This window comes from Capra hircus, chromosome 23 (genome assembly GCF_001704415.2).
Source record: "Capra hircus breed San Clemente chromosome 23, ASM170441v1, whole genome shotgun sequence".
NCBI classification, from domain to species: domain Eukaryota; kingdom Metazoa; phylum Chordata; class Mammalia; order Artiodactyla; family Bovidae; genus Capra; species Capra hircus.
Genome location: NC_030830.1, coordinates 23,739,253 through 23,757,068, shown reverse-complemented (window position 1 = coordinate 23,757,068; position 17,816 = coordinate 23,739,253). Strand labels below are relative to the sequence as shown.

General features: G+C 47.0%; 1 protein-coding gene across 1 annotated transcript in view; it reads right to left on the bottom strand.

Moving 5' to 3' along the window:
- Window positions 1-17,816, bottom strand: part of ELOVL5 (ELOVL fatty acid elongase 5) — a 66,003-nt gene that overhangs the window by 2,877 nt on the left and 45,310 nt on the right. Inside the window, 4 exon segments of the mRNA NM_001285628.1 lie at window positions 281-415; window positions 2,662-2,786; window positions 4,595-4,766; window positions 5,507-5,584. Of these exon segments, the coding sequence (NP_001272557.1) occupies window positions 281-415; window positions 2,662-2,786; window positions 4,595-4,766; window positions 5,507-5,584 (510 nt within the window).

Below are 17,816 nucleotides of genomic sequence, written 5' to 3'. Positions count from 1 at the left end.
TGGGGCTGAGAGACTGAGATTGAGACTCACCTATGCCATGTCTGCAGCAGCCCCAGGGAAGCAGAACGGGACAGCTCTGCTTTCCCACAGGGACCTGGAGCTGCTTGTGCCAAAGCCCCAGAACTCCAAGGTCTGGCCACACTTCAGCACCTTCCACAGTGGCAGTGACCCCACCTCCACCCTGCTCCCGCCAAGGCAGGGGCTCCTCAATAAAGGAATGAACGAGGGCCTTGGCTGCAAGGACCCCAAATCCCAATCACCACCGAAGAGTGAGATTTACCTGAATGTAGAAGTTTGTGAAGAGGGCGATCAGAGAAATCATGTATCCAATCTGGAAATACAACCAACCGAGAGGGAAGGTGCACGGCCAGATGACCCCACAGCTGGTCTGGATGATGGTCAGCACAAACTGAAGCTGGGTGGGGAGGAGACATAGCTGAATATGCGGTCATGGCCCACGGTCAAGGCGTCTGCCAAATGGGTGCTCTACCCTGCACCCCCGAGTTTGGGAATGAACACTTACTAACCTTTCTGTAGGTACAGAGGCCATTTCAAAATCATGAGGCATATGCTAAATGTATCTCAAACCTCTTACGCATCTGTGTTTATCTTATGTACACACTCCTCCCTTTCCAACTGCTGCAGTCACCTTCTCTAAAGCTCGGGGAATAGCCAGCAAGGCTTTCATTGTATATTTGGAAGTTCTGGGAGTAGATTTACAACATACACACATCAAAATCCTTATGCTGTACACTGCAAACTTATACAGTATTATACATGAATTAGCTCTCAATGAAGCTGGAAGGAAGGAAAAAAGAGAAAGCGTTTTAAAAAACCCAACACACACTTCAGGAATACAGTACAGGAGATGCAACAGTACTTTTTGTTTATTCTTCATACAGGAAAGATAGGCATGGAGTGTATGTTTAGAGGGACCAGGAACCTCACTGCAGGATGTGCAATCCCATGGGGCTCTTTCCCCATCCTTATCCGAGGACCTTCTGATCTGGTGAAGGCTGAGGTTGGGAGACAGACTTACTCTCTTCCTAGGATATAATACTAATTCCATAGATTATTTGTGACAGGTACATCTTGAGAAGCAGGGAAATGGCGAGACGGGGTTAAGATAAGGGACAGCTGCTGGACGGGCATCTTTAAGGAGTGAGTGGAGGATGAGGCCCCGCCCACGGGATTTCGGGCCACCTCTCAGTGTTTCTATGTAGGGAACTGTTTTTTGTTGTTGTTGTTGCTGTTGTAACTATAAGTGGTGCATAGAATACATACAGGGAAACTGGGGGCAATCTTCCACCTCAAAGGGCAGAGGTCAACAGGAGACCAGCTCTCCAGCCTGCTCTACATTTGGCTTCAGAAGAACCACACTACGTGCAGCAAGTCAACCCTGGCATCACTTCTCATGTGTAATGAGGAGGCTGAAGAACAGTGACCCTTCCTCACAAGTGGGTGAGGCAACATAAGAAGGATCGTCCGGCAGCCGGCAAAGAGGTGCTAATGAAACACCAAACACAGAAGCAGCTCAGAAGGTCTTCTTAAATCTTTTTTCCCCAGATAGTTATTTTTCAATATTGAAGAATCACAACTGACTCAGAGGATCTAAATCAGCTTAGTTTCCTTAGAAAAGAATGTGTTAAGAAGGCAAGACCAGGGCTAAGAATTTAGTATCTAATGTCAACAAGTCAGCAAGCCCTGGCCTATCGCCTCCGCATCCTCCTCTATAAAGTAGGGATAATAACATAAAATCAGGCTACTGGAACAATCCCTATAAAACTGCTCGCTTGACATGAGCACGTGGTAAGCTCAAGGAATGTCAGCATTTGAACAGTAGTGATAGTATTATTAATCAGTTTATGAAAGAAATCACAAGGGGAGAGGAAAATGCTCTATAGTATACTGACATGGAGAAGGAAATGGCAACCCACTACAGTACTCTTGCTTGGAGAATCCCATGGAGGGAGGAGCCTGGTAGGCTACAGTCCATGGGGTCACAAAGAATCGGACATGACTGACAACCAAGGAAAGCTTTTACAAGGACGGTGAGAAATAACCACCAAGTGCAAACAGCTGCTGGGACATGGGCCCAGGAAGGGGGCTGCCACCCGGGGCACCGCAGTGCCATCCCTGCCACCATACAGGCTGAGACGTCGCTCGACACCTGCATCCTGGGCTCATCTGGCGGGCTACAGTCCATAGGGTCGCAAAGAGTCGGACATGACTGAAGCGACTTAGCACACCCTGGACCTGGGCTCCTCCCAGCAAATCCTGGCACTCCTGGAAACACAGGTACGCAGACTGCACCTTGGATTTGGATTATAATTAGAAAACACGGACACACATGGATGTTCTGTGCACAAACTAAGAAGAAAGGGCTGAACTTAACAGTCTGAGGATTAGGTTTAGTCTTTGTTCCCCAATTCAACTAGCTGCCTGCCCACCAGCGTGTTGTCTCCATTGACTGAAATGGATGGAATTCCCCGCTCTGCTCACTTCAAGGTGTTTAACTGGATCAAGAGAGGGAGGATGGGAAAGGCACCTCTCAGGAGCTAGTCAACAACACTGACGCCAGGAGGGCAGCAAGGGCAGCCCAGGAAGAGCTCGGTGTCTCCCAGGTGGCGAGTCCTGCCAGAAAGAGGCTGCACTACTCACCAGCTGCCCCTGCGTGATGTACTTCTTCCACCAGAGGTACGGCCGCATGGACGGGATGGACGACAGACCATAGTACGAGTACATGAGGACGTGGATGAAGCTGTTAAGTGTGGCGCCAAAGTAAGCTGTAGGAAAAGAGGGAATTGGCGAGGAGGATGCATCACTGTTCTGTATGTGATGGGTAACAAAACCCAAGATTCTTTTTAAATTCAAAAATTAAAAAAAAATGTTTTTGAACAGGTAAACACTGCAGCAGCAAGCTGGCACTGCATGGGCGTGTGACCAGAAGTCAATTGCCATCCGGTCAGGCAGACGTCAAGAGGCTTTAAGCCCAGGGTCAGTTACCAGGTGGGCATCCAACCAGGAGTCAGGAACCACCCACCCCACTCTGGCATCTAAAGGCTTTGCTGCCAGGCCCCCAACCACTCCCAGAGGATGCTGCCCAAGTGCCTCTGATATTGCACTGAAGCCTAAGGAAAGACAGCCGCAAAGGGTGGGAAGCTCAAAGCTGGCCGTCTCTACACATTTGCTGAGGTCTGGGGAGGAGGGCTGTGGTGCAGAGGCCATATATTCTTATCAGTAAGAGAGAGTCTAGAGCCCAGTTCCTTAGAGATGAGAGACCCATTATTTACACCACAATTTGTCATTTCCAGTAGAATCACCTGGTCTTTTTTTAGACTCTCTGTCCTCTGCCCCCATAGCCAGCAACCAAGCAAAGCAACCAGCTTTCTCCTCCCTCTGTGGTCAGGCTGGGCTATGACAGTAACCGGGTGTATGACCTTTGACGAGTCACATCCATTCTCTGGTTGTTTCTCATTTGTCATTCTGAGGGATCTGACATTTAAAGCCTTCTTCCATTGGGGGCTTTCCAGGTAGCTCGGACAGTAAAAGAATCTGTCTGCAATGCAGGAGACCTGGGTTCAATCCCTGGGCCAGGAAGATCGCCCTGGGAAAGGGAACGGCTACCTGCTCCAGTATTCTTGCCTGGGAAACTCCATGGACAGAGGAACCTGGCAGGCTACAGTCCTTGGGGTTACAAAGAGTTGGATAAAACTGGGTGACTAACACACTTTAAAATGTGGGCAGGTGCCGTTTCTATTAGAAAGGTACGTCAGATAACCTGCAGCCAGGGGGCATGAGCTCTACTAACCCTGCTACTGTCTCAGGGTTCTCCCAAAGTGGAAGGAGCTGTACTTGGAAAGCCCTTGCTGGTTCTAGATTCCTCTGACTGTGAGCATCCTGGTGGGCCAAGTTAATCCAGGGTGGTGCTATCCTGGGGGGAACACGTGAGCAGACCGAGAGGATCAAGCTTGTTGGTGATGGATATGAGGAACTCTGACTGGGACTTATTAGCCCTCCTGGGCTGAACCCGACAGGGACAACCTAATTCATGGGACACTTCCAGACCACAAGCTTTGCACATCCTGCTTAGAAAATTTACTTCAAATGGTGGTACTTGTCCCAGAAGCTGCCCAGCTAAACACGCTTCAGGAACGTGAGGGTCACTATGTCAGAGGCTGTGCAGACGCCCTGAAGTACTGCAGGGAAAGCTTGTTCCCTGGAGCCCACTCCTTGGCGCGATTCCATCTTCCTGGTCTGTCCCTGCCAGTCAAACACCTTCCAAATGGGTACAGAAACAAGGATGAACAAGCTGGAACAGAGAATTCTGTCCAGATTTGTTCAAGTGCCCCAGGCTGGGAATCTGGTTTTTCCCTTATCCTGCCACATCAGCACAGGATGTACCCCAAACCAGAGAAAGGATCTGTCAGCCTGCTGGGTGCACAGGCCACGCAGACTGTCATTAAAGGCAATCTGGACATCACGGTCAAAGGCCTGACCTAGAAACCTGCAGAAGCAGCACCTTTCCTCTCAAAGCCTTAGTTTCAACTCAGCCTCTCTGCTCACACCTGTCCCCAAAGACGTTCAGACTCACAGTGGCCGCAGGGGACCCAGTTCATCACGAACCACCAGATGTTGAGCATGCTGGCGTGGTGGTACACGTGCAGGACCGTGATCTGGTGGTTGTTCTTGCGGAGGATGAAGAAGAAGGTGTCCATGAACTCGATGAGCTTGGAGAAGTAGTACCACCAGAGCACACGGATGATCTAGGACGAAGGGGCCGTCAGCGTCTCCCGCCGGGTTGTGCACCCACCCCGGGACCTCACCGCCCCACTAGCCCCACTGAAGCTGGCCTCTCTGCAGGGCCCTTGACCAGAACACCGGGGGGCTGGGGTGGGGTTGTGAAGGGCAAGCTCTACAGGGCTTCATGCCCTTCACGACTCTTTAACAAATCCCTGTAGGCTGCCTGTTCCCTCTGGAGCCATCGGAGGAGGAAAACCACGAGAAAGGCACGTCCGATTTCAGGGGCTGGCGTGGCGCAGGTGGCAGGATACACGGCAGAGCGGGAAAGAAATCTGGACGTCCAGTGCTGTGCTGTGCCCAGTGAAAGGCCATACAGGGGGCTCTGAGGAAATGACTGCCAGGCTGAGGGTAGACTGCAGCCTTTTATTAACAACAAAACCCTGAAAAATACTCCAGTGTGGAAGCTGGATCACACTCAGAGGTGATGACTAAAGACATCATCTGATGAACCTGTTCATGGAAACAGAGAGCAAATACTGGCAAGGGCATGCACTCTGTCTTCCCCGGAAGTTGTTAACAGGACTCACTTTTGCAGACAGGGAGACTTTAGTTTCCCTCCTATACTTTCCAGGCTGCTTAATTTCCCTGACCATGGGCACACACCGCTTTTAAAATTCTTTTTAAAGAATGTCCACAGGGATTACCTGGACGGCCATCTTGTCTCCTGTACAATTTCTTTATTAAGAAAACAAAGAGCCAGTACCTTCATGTCCGCTTCTCCTCCACTGCGTGTGCCCTGACAGAAGAAGTTGTACTGGCCTTCCCATACTCCCGTCACTAACTGGGGAAAAAAGGAAAAGAGAGGAAAAGCCAGTCACCAACAAAATCAGAACCAGGAAACGCCCTATTCAATTAGACTTCATCGTTTGAGAATCCATGCAGACTGTGGGCTGTGCAGAGTCAAGGGTGCTCTGGGCAAGAAAACCGTGATGACAGGGGGAGTTCAAAAGCCTAGGGACTCAATTTCCTGAAGGGCGGGCCCAGAGCCACTGCAGCCGCCTCTACAGGCCCTGCTTGGCCACGCTGCCTTTCTTCAGAACCCTCCGTCACAAGCACCTCCCCAGTCCTGAGGCCCGAGGAATCCAAACATGTGTGGGCTCCTGCTCTGATCCGATCAGAGTCCTGCCCTGCCACGGCCTCGGGGGAAACCACTTGGCTTTCTCAAACCTGAATGCGTAGGTCCAGAATGAAGTTAAGGACACGTCGAAAGGCAGATGGATAGGCATCCAGCAGGTCTGGGGTGGGGCCCAAGAATTCCTATTTCTCGTAGGTTCCCAGGTGAACCTGAGGCTGGTCTAGAGCCCTCACTTAGAGAACCACTGCTGCCAGCTTGGGGCAACTGAGTCCAGCCTCAGCCTCTTCACTGTTTTCTGTGTCACCTGCAGATCCACAGATCAGACCTCTGAGAACTGAGCTGTGCCCACAATGCAGAATTCATCTGCGGCAGAGTGGGCACTGCGGTGCCACAGAGGACCCTGATGTGGGGGGCAAAGTGCAGGGTCGCCAGCTCTCCGTGGGGGCCACAGCTGCCACACCAGGTCAACCTGCTGGGGAAGACCTAAGGACCTGTTCCAGAGGGAAGGTGTGATCTGAGCCCCTGTGCATGTCCACACTGTCTACCCACTGCATCCCAGCCAGACAGACACCCACGAGATCTGCCTCTTTCTCCACGTAGACTGCAGCTCACCACCTCCTTCTGAAGCTTTGGCGTCCTCAAGTGTTCCTGGTGGCCCTCCCTCTGGTGGTCAGCGGGGTAGAGGAGGAGAAATCAGAGGTGGTCTACCTCATGCCTGAGCTCATCCGTAGATCCCACACGAGGAACCGGCCCCTGGGCCTCAGTGTGTGGTTCGTGGCCTGTTTCCAGCCCAGATGCATGAGCATCACAAGGGAACTCAAGCGACATGCAAATGCCATGGCCCCAGCTGGACTGTCAGAATCAAAACCCCAGAGAATCTAACACTGCGGTTTATAAAGTGTGGTTCCCACCCAACAGCAACCTCTCCCAGGAGCACCCAGGAATTTGCTAGACATACAGAATCTCGGGCCCAACCCTAGACCCACCAAGCCAGACATTGCTGGGCGTGAAGTTCCGTGGTGTAAGAACAGGCTGTTTAGGTGATTTTCGAGGCAACTGATGTTTTAGAACTGGCTTTAAACAGTGGTTCCCATCCCAGCTATACGACAGGCTCACCAGGGGAAATTTTAAAAATGACTAATGCCTGGCCTCCTCCAGGCCATTGTGGGGCCTTTCACAACACACTCAAGGCAACTAGAATGTGCAACCAGGAATGGGAGCCACTGGTTTCATACTATCTGATACCAGTAAGAAACAGTTCGCCTACCAGTGTTGTGAGAAAGATGTGCCTGAGACCCAAGAGAACCTCAAGGTTCTCCCACAGAGCATGACTAGGGGCGGGGGCTGCATAGAGGGAATGTCAGCTGATCGCAAGGGTCTGAGGACAAACAATTCAACTTCCATCCAGTCTGACCTCAGAGACAGAAGCCAGCAGTGGGTGTAGCCACTGCGCTCACACTCAACACCCTGCTTCAATCTGACTTTCCTTCTGCTAACTTCCTTTCTGTTATTTTTGCTTTGCATTATCATCTTCTGCACCTGAAAAAAGCACGAGTTATGTGGCCAAAGACAAGCACAATGATTCAGAGCACATCACTTTATAATGCAAATAATCCAGGAGTAGGGAGCAGAATTTAGCAAGTCACCTAAATTCCCCTAGTCCTTGATCATGTTTTACTCTAAGAAGGGGAAGCTGGATTAAATTATTTTCAAAGGTTCTAATTTTTTACAGTACTACATTAAGATTTTTTGAAAACAGGTCACATGTAAGCTATAACTCTACTATTTTCAAAAAACCAGACCCATAGAGAATTTATTGGAAGGTGTATTATCTTTCTGGTCTTTCTAAAGTCATGCCAGTTAAGCATACTGCATACAGACCTATTAGAAGTCCTAGCAATCAAGAAATAAAGCCTGAGTCTAAACTAGAGAGAGAAAGAGAGAGAGAGAAAGAGAGAGAGAGAGAGTGTATGTGTGTGTGTGTAGCACTTGTGCTAGGGTGGAAACCTGAGGGGAGAGAGGTGTCACCTCAACTCTGTTCTTTGCTCCCCTTCCTTCTGTCCTATAAGGAAACTGATAAATTATCTTCTGTGGCCGGAGGGTACGGAAAAAGAACTTTTTGGAACTCTATTGGATTAAAGGATGGAGACAAAAAAGCCCAGATCACAGGCATGATCCTCTCCTAGGTGGGATACATAATCCAAGGGCAAAATCTGTTTCTCATCTACAAAGTGCACCCCCCCCCCCCACCCCTGCCCAATGCACCTTGAGCCCAGTGGGCTGTTTCCTGAATTGATGTTTCTGATCACAGGAGCAGCGAGTAGAGAGAGCGTAGAAACTTCAACGCAAACTCGACACCACTTCTCGGCATCTGCTCTAATTACGTGCATTTTTTCCCCTTGACAGTAAGAAGGGGCAAATGTTTTCAAATACACCAGAAGAGAATGTAAGGTCTTTGTTCACGGAAGCCTTCTCTTAAAAACAGAAACTTGAAGGACTTCCCTGGTGGTCTAGTGGTTAAGACTCCTCCTTGCAAAGCTGGCGATGTGGTTCAATCCCTGGTCCAGGAATTAAGATCCCGCATGCTATGGCCCTCAAGTCATGTGAAGAGCTCTCCCAACCAAAGAAATTTTAAAAAACAATAATAATAAAGGTTAGTTAGTGTTTGTTCTCAGTAGTATCTGGCTCTTTGCAACCCCAAGGTCTGTAGCCCACCAGGCTCCTCTGTCCATTGGATTATCCAGGCAAGAATACTGGAGTGGGCTGCCATTTCCTCCTCCAGGGGATCTTCCCGACCCAGGGTTCAAACTTGAGTCTCCTAAATTGGCAGATTCTTTCACTGCACCACCTGGGAAGCCCCCAAAATAAAGGTAGACTTAAAAAAAAAGAAACTTGTAGTTCTTTCATATCACCAATGGCGGAGGGGCAGGGGGAGAGCAGTGTACTTAAATACCATAAAACAGGAAACCAATAAAACTTTATTTACAAAAACAGACAGCAGCTCTTTAGGTCTTAGTTTCCTCACTCCTCAAATAGGATAAAGACTGTCTCTTGTTCAGGTTGCCATGGGAAGTTAATGAGATGAAGTGTGGACGGATTACCTCACCCAGCCTGGTAGAAAAGATAAGCACAGTAACTGCTGCAAACAACCATTACTTTATCCTTTTCAATTGCAATGCTCTCCGTCTCCAGCTCTCAAAATTTTCTCTATCCTTCAAAGGTCAGCTAAAATTCTATTTTCTTCATGACTGCTCCCTTGAGCACTCCAGGTCAAGCCCAGTCTCCTGCCTCTGGGCCTACCCTACCATGACTTACACCTATCTGCTCACGTGGTCTTTAAGCCCTGTGTCACTGGCTCTGTCTTAAGCTCTGCTGTCTTAAGCTCTTGGCGGCCCTGGCTGCAGCTCCCTCAGCCACAAAATCCCATAGAGGGAGGACTCATACACAAGAGAGGCTGAACAAGTATCTGCTCAACTAACCACAGAGTTCCAGGTGCTGCTTCTTGTCCCTTAAATCTAGACCTGCTGTTTTATTTGCAGGAAAACAAAAAAGTCTTCTGTTCACAAGATGAAAATCAGTCCTCATCAAATGTCCTACTGGGGACGTGGAAAGTTTTAATTCTTGAATATCCTTGGCTTCAAAAGAGAGAGGATAAAAAAAAGGAGGTGGGGAGGCAGGGAGCAGGATGACTTAACACAGGAGGATCGAGCACTGGAGTTCGAGTTGATTTATCTGAGCCTCTCTGCCACCTTTTGTAATAGTGGCCAGTATCAGGACCCTGGTCTCTCTGTTCCCATCAGAAGCAAACAGTGTGTCTGAGTAACGCCCAGAGGCTCTCAGAGCCAAGGCCTGGCCTCCCCTCCAGCCTGCGAGGAGTGCTTCAGAGAAGACAATGCTCTTGCCAGGCCTGGCTTCCTCCCAAGAGCCACTCTAGTCTGTCCCTGAACGTTCAGCACACTGCAGCCTGGGGGAGGACCCGGGGGCGGGGCCAGCGGTGAGGTACCGGAAGTGAGGGCAGCAGGGCTCAACCTTGACTTCTGAGCATCACCTAGAGAGGGCAAGACCGTGCTCCAATGGAAAAGCAGGCCATAGCGAGCAGCTGGCCACCACCCTCCCCAGCCCTTGATCCCGCCGGCCACTCCAAGAGCAACCGAGGCAGCGCCAGGCACCCTACATCTGGCTTTTCCCAAGTAACCAAGACACACACAGCACCACGGCAAAGCACTGCTCCTCTTCTCTGGAGTAAAGCAAACTTCAATTAGGCCAGGAGCACGTACAGAGCTATAATTAAAGCCCAGCTAGAAGCTTTCTTCTCTCCTTATGAGACAAATTCAATAAGCAAAGGGGGTTTCATGCCTCTTTTCAAAGAAGAAAACTGAGGGGAACATCACTGCTGGGTCTGGATGACGCAGTTCATGGAGAACCATTTCAAGTTGATTTTCTGGGTGAGAGATGACTTTTCTTATCTAATACCACAATTTAACCACAAAAAGGACACATACCCTGTAGTACGATAACCACTTCCACGGCACTTACTGAAACGCTGCCACAGCAGCTTAAGAAAACAAAGTCACCTGAAATACTAAGAAGAAAAATGTCATCCTGTGTGGCCCTTATCAGGCATGCACCCGACATCCCAAGATCTCAGAGCAGCAAGATGATCCCTTTTGAAAAGGGGCTAATGGTTTTAGTGATGAGAGGTTCATGACCTGTGTGGTTATATCCATCCTAGCAGAAACGGAATGAAAGGTAACGAGAACAGACACCAACCATGCTGAAATTCAACCATCCTAGGACCCGAGGGACTTTGCTAAAATGAGCAACACCACCGGTAGTGTGTGAGGCTGACGTCTTCACAGATTTGACTGTCCCTGTGGGTGTGTACAAGTGTGTACTTTTTAGACCTGGATCAAGTTCATGTTTTTACTAAGGAAACATGAGTAGCAACGTGTGTGGTCCAAAGTCACTCAACTTCTCGATGGCACTGGTGGGACCAGCACCCGAGAAAACCTGACTCTGGGTTCAAATGTAATCTCCAACAGCACTTCCGAGCTCCTCTGACTTTCTTTGTCTGTTCTGAGTCCTTAATAAGAACACAATGGAGATACTCTAACCATGAAGAATTTTATAGAAAAGCAGACCTTTCACTAGATCTTTACCTTCAGCAGATGTTTGGTTTAAAATGAACCATAAGACCTAGAGAAATCTATGCAGGTCAGGAAGCAACAGTTAGAACTGGACATGGAACAACAGACTGGAAAAGGAGTACGTCAAGGCTGTATATTGTCACCCTGCTTATTTAACTTCTATGCAGAGTACATCATGAGAAATGCTGCGCTGGAAGAAGCACAAGCTGGAATCAAGATTGCTGGGAGAAATATCAATAACCTCAGATATGCAGATGACACCACCCTTATGGCAGAAAGTGAAGAGGAACTAAAAAGCCTCTTGATGAAAGTGGAAGAGGAGAGTGAAAAAGTTGGCTTAAAGCTCAACATTCAGAAAACGAAGATCATGGTATCTGGTCCCATCACTTCATGGGAAATAGATGGGGAAACAGTGGAAACAGTGTCAGACTTTATTTTTTGGGGCTCCAAAATCACTGCAGATGGTGACTACAGCCATGAAATTAAAAGACACTTACTTCTTGGAAGGAAAGTGATGACCAACCTAGATAGCATATTCAAAAGCAGAGACATTACTTTGCCAACTAAGGTCCGTCTAGTCAAGGCTATGGTTTTTCCAGTGGTCATGTATTGATGTGAGAGTTGGACTGTGAAGAAGGCTGAGTGCTGAAGAATTGATGCTTTTGAGTGGTGTTGGAGAAGACTCTTGAGAGTCCCTTTGACTGCAAGGAGATCCAACCAGTCCATTCTGAAGGAGATCAGCCCTGGGTTTTCTTTGGAGGGAATGATGCTAAAGCTGAAACTCCAGGACTTTGGCCACCTCATGCGAAGAGTTGACTCATTGGAAAAGACTCTGATGCTGGGAGGGATTGGGGGGCAGGAGGAGAAGGGGACGACAGAGGATGAGATGGCTGGATGGCATCACCAACTTGATGGACGTGAGTCTGAGTGAACTCCAGGAGCTGGTAATGGACAGGGAGGCCTGGTGTGCTGCGATTCATGGGGTAGCAAAGAGTTGGACACGACTGAGCGACTGAACTGAACTGAAGACCTAGAGACTGTCATACTGAGTAAAGTTAGTCAGACAGAAGAAGAAATATCATGACATCCCTTACATGTGGAATCTAAAATGAAATGATACAAATCAACTTAGAATGCAGAAAGAGACTCACAGACTTAGAGAATGAACTTATGGTTGTCGGAGGAGGGAAGGATGGGGGGAAAGAGATAGTCAAGGAGTTTGGGATGGACATGTGCACACTGCTATATTTAAAATGGATAACCACAAAAACCTCCTGTATAGCACATGGAACTCTGCTCAATGTTATGTGGCAGCCTAGATGGAAAGGGAGTTTGGGGAAGAATGGATGCATGTATATGGATGGTTGAGCCCCTTCGATGTTCACCTGAAACTATCACAACATTGTTAATCAACTATACCCCAATACAAAAAGTCTAAAAAAATTAAAAAAATAAAATGAACCATGAATACTCCCAAATGAAAAGTACCTTTTCTCTACGGTTTAGCTGATCAATCTTAGCAGTGCTATTATGGAACAGGGTCAAGTTGAAGCATGTGGGTTTGAATTTCACATCTCTCCTGTCCAGAGCAGAAGGATGCCCGTTAAGATAAGTTCATACCCGTGACCTCCAAATGTGCTTTTTTCCACTTAGGACCAGGAACACCCCTGGGTTACAGCTGACTGCAATATTCTTGGTTACGTCATAAGGGCAGGCTCTGTGCACTACAGGAGGCTTCAGAACAAAGCAGAAAAAAACAGCTCGTCCTCAGACCAGCCTGACACAGGTATGTCTGGCATTCTCCCCCAGCCTCGGGCCCTGTTCTCTTACGCTGCAGTTTTGTTTCACTCACTGTTCAGTCTCCTGAGCGGTGGTTTCCGGTAGGCTGCTTCCACACGTCCCACAAAAAACACTCATTTTGTATTTTATGGGGCTGCTGGTGGCTGGGAGAGAAAACCCAAGCTGAGACAGTGTTCTGAGAAGGTGATGCGCAATGGCCTGAATCTCAGATTCCAATCCCAGGTCCAACCAGGACTTTGCCTCTGCAGGATGGAGTCAGTAACCATGTGACGAACACTGAGTGAGCAGGACCAGTACCAGGCACAGGCAGGTACTGTATATGTCTTTGCTGTGATTCCAGACAAGTGTCCGCTCTTCCTGCCCAAATACTTGAAGGCTCGTGACTAGGTCTGTTCCTGCTGTATACAGAAGCCTCAGCAGAGCATCCTCTGTGTAAAGAGAGATTTCCAGCTTACCTACTGACTCCTGCTTTGCAAACTGAGTCTGCTTTAGCTGAGCATTTGTAGACTGGTACCTTGTTATACTGGGCTTCCCTGGTGGGTCAGCAGTAAAGAATCTGCCTGCAATGCAGGAGATGCGGGCAACCCTGGAGAAGGAAATGACAACCCATTCCAGGATTCATGGAAATCCCATGGACAGAGGAGCCTGCCAGGCTATAGTCCATGGGGTCACAGAGCGTTGGACAACCCAACCGGCGACTGAACAACCCACCACCACCTTGTTAACAGTAGCTGCAAGGCCGGGTTAACAGGTCTGCAGGTCAGTTAAGAAGAGTCTAGCCTGGCTCTGGACCAACGCCAAAGCTTCGTCTCTACTGAAAGGCCTTCCCTCCCAGTCCCCTGGGTATGTAGCTCAGGCAGAGGCTGTCTGGGCTGCAGCCTTCTCTAGGGCAGTGCCAGGTGAATGGATGGGCAAGTAACTGAGGCAATGCTTCCCCTCGAGAGAGGTTTCTTTCTGAGAAAGGAATTTCAGCTGTCAGGGAACTGTGAGTAAGAAGTGTTTGAGGCAACAGTCAGGCCTTTCCTGTAAGTATTAACCTCACCAACATTTCAGCCTCTCTATACCTCTGCTCAATAGGCAAAAGCAGAAGAGTACTAAATGTCGTTTTCAAAATATTTTTGTAAACAAAATCGTTTTTAAATAAAATGCAATAATTACTCGCCAGGTCTTTCAAGTGTTTTTCCAAATCTGGTTTTTCCCACAATAACCTAGCTATTTTAGGAAAGCCTGACGGGAAAGAAAAACAAGGCTGTTTAGAATATAATGTTTCCAGAGCAACTGCTCTGCAGCTCTACTGAGGACCTTCAAAGCCAGAGGCGGGGAGGCAGTGCTGCAGGTGCCTGGGGAGACGTGTCGACGGCACTGACTCCACAATTACAGAGAGGCTGGAAAATAAAACACCTGTCCTGTCAAATGCTCGATGTCTTTCATCTTCCCTATAAAGAAGTCCCGGACGTGTTGATGAGAAGATTCAAATGAAAAAATGACTACTGTTCTCACAGTGCAGCCAACCGGACTAAAGCACGACCATCACCCCCACTGTTAATGCACAAATGCTACGGGGACCAGCAAAGGAGCTCCAGCACCACCGATGCCTAACTGTAAGGTGAGTATCGCGTCAACTGCTCAGTCGTGTCTGACTCTTTGCGACCCCATGGACTACAGCCCACCAGGCTCCTCTGTCCATGGAATTCTCCAGTCAAGAATACTGGAGTGAGTAGCCATAGCCTTCTCCAGGGGATCTTTCCAATTCAAGGATCAAATCTGCGTCTCCCACATTGCAGGCAGATTCTTTACTGTCTGAGCTGCCAGGGAAGCCCTGATATAAGGTGCTGCTGCCCTGAGAAAGAACTCAGAAAAGAGGAAGTGAGCTTATATTCAAGTCCTTTAAAAAAAAATCTCTCTTCTCTGGGGCAGACACATTTACCTGAGATGACCCCACCGATATCAGCTTCAGATGCTTACACGGGACACCCAACAAACCGTCCAGTTTTTGTTTTTAAAAAGAAGTTTAACATAGATATAATAATTATCCCAGACGCATGACCTCACAGATACAGCTGAAAGAACACTTTTTAAAGACTATTTTAAAAAGTAATACAGCAAATGGTTAAGTTGGAGACCCAGTTATCTCCAACCACGGATGAAAAAAAAAGTTTCCCGGTTATGGAGTGGAAGAAGGAACAAGCAGTGAATTTTTAGAGATATAAGATGCATAGTAACTGAAGCTAGAAATGGGTGAAATAGCAGATTAGACACAACTGAGAGTACAAGTGAATTAGAGGAATGCAGAAGAGAAAGAAAGATGCAAAACACTCGAGAGAGAGTACGCAGGTGTGAGAATGTCCAGCACACGTCTAACAGGAGCTCCAGACAGGACTGATGGAGGAGGAGGAGGAAGTACGGAGACGATAATGCCTGAGGACTTTCCAAAACTAAGAAATATATGAATCCTTGGCTTGGATGCATACAATCCTGAGGCAAGAGTGAACTGCTATTTAGGTACATTTTGTTTTTATTCTTAAACACAAGTTTAGAAACATCTTGAAAGAAAAAGGTTACCTACAAAACAAACAAAAAATGGGACTGCAGCAGACTTCTCCGAAATAAATCTGCAATGTGCTGGGGGAAAATAACTGCTAATTTAGAATTCTATGCCCTGCTAAAATATGTTCAAGCATATACACACATACGTGATACTCAGGGACTAAGAGCTTAGCTTTCACAGAAAAGGAACTACTTCAGAAGAAAACTGAAGCTCAAAGCAAAGAATGGGTTTTACAGATGAACAGTGCACCAAAAAAAAAAAAAATCAGTAAGCACGGACTGTAATGATGACTGTTTAGGGTCTCAGAAAGAGGCGGAATGAAACCCTGACAACAATATCATGGATGATGGGGGCTCAAAGCCCAAATCATCTATGATCCTTGCAATGTTCAGGAGTAGAAACAGCAATTCACTTTAGAATTTATTAAGTCAAAGGTGCATGTTGAAAATTTACAAGTAACTACTAAATAATATAATAAGTAGCTTTTAAATCAGCAAAATGAAAAAAAAAGTTCAACAGAAAGCAGGAAAGAAAGCAAAAGAGCAAAGAAAACTTACACACAGAAGGTGATAGATATCATTCTAAAATAATAATGAGCATACTAAGTGAAAATGGATTAAAATTTCCCCATTAAAAGTGTCAAGATTCAATCATTAACTCCTAACTGTATGCCTGGCGAAAGTCACTCACTCACTCACATTGGCACAGGGGACACATCCAAGAACATTCAATGCAGCATTGTTTTTTGTTTTGGGGGGAGGTTTCTGATCAGAGAGAAAAAAAGTACGTTTTAATTCCTTCTTAACTGCAAAAGCCCTTTACCTCAAATGCCAACATATACATTTATTTCTAGCTAGTAAAGCACATGAGAACCGCAGCCTAGGAGAATAAATAGGAAAATAACAAAACTGTGCTTCTGTACTATATAAAAAAAATACAAAATGCAAAACAAGAATGAAGTTTCTGTGAAGGAGAAAGATAGTGTTGGGAGATAATTCTTCAAGGATTTCAACACTGTTTAATTGGAAACAACGTACATGTCCCCCCAAAGAAAAATGGATCAAATGACTTAAGAAATTCTAACAGTTAAGTAATAAAGAGGAGTTAAAACTAATGAATGAAGTCCCTAAGATTCAAAGTATCAAAGTCTCTTCTCAAAACATAATGCTGACTGAAAAAAGCTACTTGAAAAAGAGTATATATAAGCCATACATCGCTCATGTAAGTTTAAAAAAAAAAAACCTGTCCTCAGATAGCCTGTAAGTTGTCACATATATACATACACATGTGGAAAATGTATAGAAACATAGCCAGGAAAGAAACATGCCCTTCAGAAGAAAGTTACATCTGTGAAGGGGCTACACTTCTGATGCCTTTCTGTCATGTTTTCTTTTTAAACAAAAAATTCAAACCAGTAATGTCAAGCTTTGTTAGGTACCTAGAGAAATATTTGCGATTTTATTTTCCATATTCTGAAGTAGTTTCAAACTTACAATTCTAAGTAAAAATTGAAAAAGGAAAGAAAAAAAAATAAGTTCTGAATCTATGCCAATTCAGATCACCGATCCAGTTGGCAACCAAAAAAATTACATTTTAAATGTTCTGAATCTTTGCTGTATGTTATTGAATTTTCTCACACTACTTTACCAACACACAGTTCTTACTGCAAGGGAATAAACTAACACTCAAAGAACAATCGTGCTTTTAGTCTGTGATTTCTCTTTGTTAAAGTATTGATGAAACATGGTTCCAACATTTGCTTTTTTCTGTCTCAATGCTGGCGCCATGCTAACAAGAGGACAAAAAAAGATGTGGAAGGAACATTGTAACCACAGCCAGTGAGGTGCCCGTGAGGGACACAGGCTGGAGGGCATACCCCCAGGGCACCGCGATGGGGGAGAAGGCATCAGGCTCCTTGGGACCACGAGGAGGCAGGAGGGGCTGGGATCACTGCTTCAGAGCCAAGCCCTCAAGAGGACACAGAGGAACTGACCTTGAGACAGGTCCTCAGAAATGAGACAGGGACTGTCAAACTAAGGCAGGTTTGGGTTTGAAGAAGTTGGGAGTTTCTAGGGGGCAGAGACCCCTAGAAAGGAAGAACCTGGTCTTGGGGGTTTGAGTGGACGGGGTACAGGAAGGCAGCCAGCAGTTCTCTTCATTCAAGTTCAAGGTCTACGTGCTGACTCTGCTTCCCACTGCTAGTGCTGAGTCCTACGATTCCTGCGCGGGACGTTCCCCTCTGGACTGCGACAAACCAAGCAATTAGATCCTCCTGGCTTTGGTGACAAGAGCCCAGAGGCGAGGAGAGCATGGCGACACACCAGAAAAGTCCCAGGTCAGGACAGAGCAGCCACCTGAGTGAATCTATGAATTTCACAGTTTTAAGATAGTCATTTGGTTACTTTCCTTCTTCGGGTCATCTTAAATGGCTCTAACTCTTGGC